At 34.4% G+C, this 6,972-nt stretch overlaps 1 protein-coding gene across 6 annotated transcripts; it reads left to right on the top strand.

The window, feature by feature from the left end:
* LOC109336432 (intracellular protein transport protein USO1-like) lies at window positions 1,120-6,764 on the top strand. 6 transcript variants are annotated; one of them, XM_019573070.1, is made up of 8 exons: window positions 1,120-1,542; window positions 2,026-2,095; window positions 2,573-2,809; window positions 3,069-3,136; window positions 3,285-4,950; window positions 5,061-5,200; window positions 5,384-5,543; window positions 5,830-6,764. In XM_019573070.1, exons 3-8 carry the CDS (start codon window positions 2,659-2,661, stop codon window positions 6,435-6,437), a joined length of 2,793 nt encoding a protein of 930 aa, XP_019428615.1. In that variant the 5' UTR covers window positions 1,120-1,542; window positions 2,026-2,095; window positions 2,573-2,658; the 3' UTR covers window positions 6,438-6,764. The 6 variants fall into 6 exon arrangements, with proteins under 6 accessions (XP_019428615.1, XP_019428606.1, XP_019428590.1 ...); XM_019573061.1 differs by having other exon boundaries at window positions 2,554-2,809; XM_019573045.1 differs by having other exon boundaries at window positions 1,926-2,095.

Genomic DNA, 6,972 nt, shown 5'->3' with positions numbered 1-6,972 from the left:
CTATTATTATAAAAAATTATGAATCATATATAACAATACACTTCATGATTAGTAACATATATATCAATTAGTAAAATATATAATAGTTACATTTATAACCTTACATTTTATAATTAGTAACACATGAAACAATACATGTATAACAATATATGATATATGTTGGTTTCAAACTCAATATCACAAAAATTGGAAAACATGTTCCAAATCATAAGACATTAGGGAACATTTTAGTAACTAATAACATATATAATACTAACTTAATAACAATTTAGTACCATATGTAACACTATAATTCACACAAAAATTGATAATTTAAGCTAGAAAATTGGTTGAAGAATTTAAACAATAATAAAAATATTATTTCTTAATCCCTAATATATATTTCTTTAATATGTACTTCGGTTCGGTTCTAACGGTTCCTAAATTTCTAAAACCATAAACCGAACCGAACATAAACGGTTCCTTAAAAAAATAACCGAACCGAACCGCGAAACCGAACCGAACCACATTTTGCGGTTTGGTTTGGTTCGGTTCCATCGGTTTCGCGGTTTAAACCGGAACCACTTACACCCCTAACTGGAATATGTGGTTGAGAATTTTTTAAAGAGTTTTTATTTATTTTTAATAGAAAATAACTTGTAATCATAGTTGTTAAAAAAAAATTTTGGCTACATGTCATCATCCTATCCAGCACTGGACTCTCAAGTACTGGAGAAGATCCATTTCCCTTTGTTTTAGGCTATCTTATGTTATTGTTACCTATTAACACTATGCCTTGGGACCAACATCTTTGTAAAGCTTTTAGGAGCCTCTTCTTTCCTAATATAGCAAATTCAATATGTTAATGAGTCTATCATGGATGGAGACTACCTATCTATAAATATTATAGTGTAACATAATGCTCTATTTTGTTTCAACAAAGGAAAAAATATCATATAAGAATATATATGTTTTACTGAGCTGAAAATTTTAAATAACATAACACTATATGTTAGTCGGGACAAGTCGGAGACACCAAGCATATTACCAAATATTAAGAGATACGTGACATTGATGCAACAATTATATTGAGTAGCATTGTAAAGTAAATATAATATTAAATCTCTCGTCTAATACATACTCTTTGGGTATCCTTGTGCTTAAGTCCTAAGAAAAGCTATTCCCTTTCACTTTCTTTCCGACCTTCATTACCAATTCTCTCTCTTTCTTTTCACTTTTTCTAAGTGTTCAATGGTTGCCCCTAACAGAATCATATTCCTTAACAAATCATGGGTCGGTGCTAGCTTACCACGTTTTCTCTCTTTTTTGCTGTCATACACATACCCATTTGCAAAAGTCTTCATTTTTTGTGCCAAAATTCTTCTCAAAGAAGAACAATAGTTTCATACAGAATTCTCCATCCAGTTCTCTTTAAGTGAGTGAGGGTGGAGATAATTATTAACATGCTATCTTGGTGTTGAAATTGAGATTGAGATAATTTCAAGTTTCAACTTTGATGATACATTTTTGATTTTATGGTGGAACTTCAGAGAGAGTGATTTGGTAAGGATTTATTGGAAGACTTTTTCATGACACAATATGTATGAATTGCATGCTCCATCTATGCTATGTTGTTTGTTTAGGTGGTTGATTTAATTGTTTGAACCAGATAACTGCACCATTTATTGCAGTCATGGATTCAGTTGTAGAGAATTAATGAAGTTCTGCTTCATTTGATGATTAAGGAAATTGGATTTTTGAGTCATTTGTCTGTGTTTGAAGCTTTTGATGTGATTATAATGAAACTTTTTCATCATGTTTGACCATTACTATATTTTTATTGGAAGAAGAGAGAATCAATGAGCTGTGACTTGTTGTGAATTATAAAAGTTGAATCCTGATTGTTATCTCAATTAGCCTTTTCACCTTTCTCTCTGGAACTTCAGGATTCAGATAGTTAATTAATAATTGATACCTTCCCCTCCCAAGGAAGCTAATCTCGGAAACTTGTGGAGCTGATATTGGAATTCCTAATTGTTTTGTCAGTGAACCCATCAGGCTGCATCTGCTTTTTATTGTTTCACCACTTTGAATCAAGAAGGCCAAAGGAACTAAGGTACTTGGTTGAAGCAATATGATATAATCTTTCCTATGATTATCCAGTTCTTGCTACATGAATTCATAGCCACTTAGTTTATATGCATCAGAGGGAGAAATGATATTTAATTTAGATTAGCATGCCATTAATTTAGTCTGCATATATTTTTTACATGAGGTCGCGGGTTCAAATCCTAGAAACAACCTATCTACTTGCAGGAGTAAGGCTGCATACATATACTCTCCTCAGATTCCACTAAGTGGGAGTCTCGTACACTGACTCGTCCTTTTTATATTTTGGGTATGAGATTAGTGTATAGAGATTAATTTAGTCTGCATATATTTACTGCATCATGAACTACGGGTTTTTTCAGACATTAGAGGGAGAAATGATAGGTGTTTTGATGACTTTTAACATCATGTATATATTTATGTAATGTTTTTGTTCATTAATCAGGTTGCTTAATCTTACCTCAGATGTTTTGGATGACTATAGGCAAATAAGTCCAACACTAAATTTGCACTATTAGGAAAGGGGAAAGAGCAAAGAGGAAAGAAGGGAGTCAGCTGTACCTAATACTTATGGCAAAGAAGTCCCAAAGACGCGCTGTGCGGTATGAGAAAGATAAGTCAGGCTGTATGTGGGGTTTCATTAGTATGTTTGATTTTCGGCATGGTCACCCTACTCGGAAGTTGATTGCGGATAAGAGGCGAAGCCATGAGCATGCTGTTGGTAAGAACTGTGTTTCACGTAGATCTAAATATTCTATATGCTAAAATAGATTTTTAAGAAATGTGTATATACTGTGTAATTGTGCACTCACTGATGTTTACCTGTCAAGAAATTTTATATAATGTTTTAAAGATGAAATCTTTCATCAAAATATGCTTTCCTTGTCTACAGTGACTGTGGAATAAATTGAGGGTATAGTTCTGCTGGATTCATAAAATGTATCAAAATAATTATCGAATTCCATATTTTCCCCCTGCAGGTTATCTTCATTCTATGAACAAGTTTGAGGTGTTGAGCAATTTGGATGAAGTTGACCAAAGCAATCTTGTAAGTCTGTCCATCTATATGCTGATGCAACTCTTGAATCTGAAACTCACCACTGAAAGTTGACATTTCCAACTTAGTAGTAAAATTAGGTTATCTGTACAAGGATTTATGTGCATTTTTTTATATAACCATATCATGAATATTTCAGGACATTGAAGATAGTAAAAGAGTAGAAGTGAAAACCGATATTAATAAACCTAGTGTGAAGAAACTCATAGAAGAAGAGATGTTTGTTGACCAAAATCCATTGAAGGATATAGATAATGCTGAACTAGAATCAAAGGAATCCAGATTAAGGTATGTAGTCCCCCTGAAGGTAGATTCGAAAAGAAAAAAGAAATCTTTCAAGAAAAGTCATTATCTGGACACAGATGATTTAAACTTGGATGCAACTTTGAAATCTGAATTTTCGTATAGTCAGCATTCGAGGCAGCAATCTAAAGATAATATTGATCTGGATAAGGTAACTGAAGAGTTTTCTCATCTAAAAGATGCTTGTTCCATGATGCGTGGAAATGACAGAGAAGTTCTTGCGCAGTCAAAACACAAGCATGCTATTTCTGAAAACATTGCAAGAGATGCTATTCATGAATTTGTGAATCAGATGATACTGAATGGCAAAGATCTTGCAGAAGCTAAAAAATTCCTTTGCTCTGATGAACTTAAGGAAGCACTTGAGCTTATAAGTTCAGATAAGGATTTTTTCCTTTCACTTCGACAAGATCCAAAATCACTTTTGTCAAAATATGTTGAAAACTTTGTGAACTCTCGGAGGGAAAATGAGAAAGAGTACGGTTCAGTCAGTGGTTCCAATTTCTCTGAACAAGAACTTGGCAATCTGGAAAACACCAAGGAAATCGTCAACCAGAAGAAGCATAACTTTTTCAGAAGAAAGGTTAAGTCTCAATCAAAAATTTCAACAAATGAAAATGGTAATACTGACTTTTCAAATAGGATTGTTATTTTGAAGCCTGGGCCAATGGACTTGAAAAATTCTGCAACTGAAAACAACATTGACTCACCAATACATTCCCATGATAAAGTCCACTACAATAGTCCTTCTGTTAGAGGTGGTTCACATTTTTCTCTTACGGAGTTAAAAAGGAAATTAAAGCATGCTATGGGAAGGGAGAAACATGGGAACTCTGAAGGGATCTCTAGAAAATACCCTGCCGAATCTCAAAACAAGAGGCCAAGTGCCAAAGCAATTGGTAAAGACAACTCCGGAATGCGATCTCCTAATAAGGATCATTTCTTCATTGAAAAAATTGCAAGACGTACAAATGGTGTTATGAAAGTAGATAAGTCTGGTACGTTGAAGGATTCTGAATTGGTAATGGAACTGGAAAATAGTAGTTATCCCAAACCAAGGATTTCTAACTTATACATAGAGGCTAAGAAACATCTTTCTGAGATTGTAAGTAATGGAGATGAGAACATTGACTTGTCAAGTAGGAGGACTCCCAGCACCCTTGGGAGAATACTATCTCTTCCTGAGTACAACTTTTCTCCCCTTGGTAGTCCTGTAAGGGATTGGGAGCACCATTTTGTGACTGCACAGACAAGATTTTCTGCTCAAGATAAAAACTGGGATTCTAATGAGGATAATTTGTCTCCCGAACAAGCAACCTCTGTTGATCATTCAAATCTGGAAGCAGACAATGAAGAGAAGCAGTCATGCATTTGCAGTGAAAGGTCATGCTCTAATGATAAAGTACAAGAAACTAAGTCAGGCTCAAAATTCTCAGATGACCAAGGTCATGTTGATGAAGAGGAAAATAGCTCTCTTGTTAGAGATGAGATAGTTATTGAAGGTATCATGTTCAAAAATGATTTCATTGATAGATGCTGTGGTACACTTTGGTGTGTATGGGTGGTGTTTTTTTTATATATTGTTATTTATCCTTTCTTAATTTGTCTGCAGATGATATAGAATCTGAAAAGGAGATAGATATCTTGGCAACTTCCTCAGAACCTGTTTGCCTCGGTACAGGAAAGGTCGACCAACATGACAATTTCTCAGAAATTCATGATAGTGCAAGTTGTTCTCAATGTTTGAAGCAGGTAATGTCTCTTATTATTTATATTTTACATCAATAGATAATTTGAAGATAAAGTAATTACTAATTACTATGCTAGATGTGTAGTCAAAATAAGGAACTGTTAAGATCTTTTGATGCTTTAGTTTTATGGTTTTTCTTTGTTGGTGTGACCAGTTATCTAAACTATCATTTTCTCTTTCAACAGAATGTAACAGACGAAAATCAATCATCATCTCCACTTTCGTCGCCTTCTCACTTATCCACCACTATGAAAGTTGAAGAGCTAGAAAGTGGTTCAGATATATCTGGGCGACCGAGTCCTGTATCTGTTCTTGATACGTTCTTAGAGGATGATATCAGTCTTGGTAAGCATTCCTGCACTAGATCCATGTGAAAAATATCTGAGTGTTCTTAAACTCTTTTCTTGAGAAGCTAGATTTTTAGAAACTAGTATAAAATGCCGGTTTCTGTGGGTTTTCTAAATCATGCTTTTCCTGGAACTTCTCTACAAATAGTTTTCAACATGTTTGTTTGGTTGAATATTCTTGTCTTTTATTTTTTTTCCTGGAGATTAATATAATAATTGGTAGCATAACTTTATGCTCACTATACAAATTTTAATCTGGCATCACTTTCATTAATGATTTTCAGTTGAAGTAAGAGTAAGGCCACTGAAATTTGAAGAACAAGATTCTTCACCAGTAAATCAATTCCATAGCGGAAAGCATTGTCTTGAAGATAAGGAATTGATATATGACTATATTAAAGAAGTCCTGCAAACCTCTGGATTGACTAAGGATCAATTGTTTATGAAATGCCTTTCATCGGACAAGATACTAGACCCTTCGTTGTTTGATCAGGTAGAGCTCCTATCAAGCCATCTTTGCCCGGATCAGAAACTTCTATATGATTGCACCAATGAAGTTCTTATGGAGGTTTGTTGGCATTACTTCGGGGTCTCGCCTTTCGCATCATTTTTAAATCCTAGCATAAGGCCAACTCCAAATATGCAAAAGGTTATTCTCAAGGTCTGGGAAGGAGTGTGCTGGCATTTCCTTCCCACGTCTCCACCGCTTACTTTGGAAAAAAATGTTAGGAAAGACATGGAGAAAAATGGTGCATGGATGGACCTCCGGTTCGAAGCTGAAACAGTTGATTTTGAAATGGGTGAAGCCATTCTTTCAGAACTAATGGAAGATACAATATTGAGTTGTGTCAGTGAAAGTTCAGAAAGTAAATGTTGTGAACTTTCAACTTGAATTGAAAGCCAACAAAAGCAGCACCAATGTGTAAATCACAACTGAATACCTTTGAGAGGTGGAATGTATAGAACACGTGGGACCTGTAGGCTTCTTTAAAGCATCTTTGGTAGCATTTCTCTAAGGCACTACCTGATTTTTCTAATGTTCAGGACACTCAAATAAAGGACCACAAATCACAAGATATTAGTGAGAAGCCAGTTTTGCTAATGCTTTTTGCAAAAGTAAAAAAAAAATGCTTGTCTTGTTTCCTATGACAAAGTATCAGTTTTCTTCACTTCAGTAAGAGCCAAAGGAGTTTAATTATAGAGTTTGATTTGCTGATCATATTAGCTGGTGTGTTATAGTTTTGTTTAATATCGTCCTTACTTTATATATTTCTTTTATTGGTTTAACTATTGTATTTACAAGTTTGAGAATAATCAAGTGTGAGCCCAGCTTCCTGTAGTAGTTTTGAATATGAGATTTGAACTTAGCTTTCATATAATCAAACTAGCAGTATATAATTGCATTGGCACCAATAGCTTTATATTAC

Source organism: Lupinus angustifolius, chromosome LG02, assembly GCF_001865875.1.
Source record: "Lupinus angustifolius cultivar Tanjil chromosome LG02, LupAngTanjil_v1.0, whole genome shotgun sequence".
Lineage (NCBI taxonomy): Eukaryota > Viridiplantae > Streptophyta > Magnoliopsida > Fabales > Fabaceae > Lupinus > Lupinus angustifolius.
Note: the sequence above shows the minus strand (reverse complement) of the source record. Positions and strands in the feature narration are given on the sequence as shown.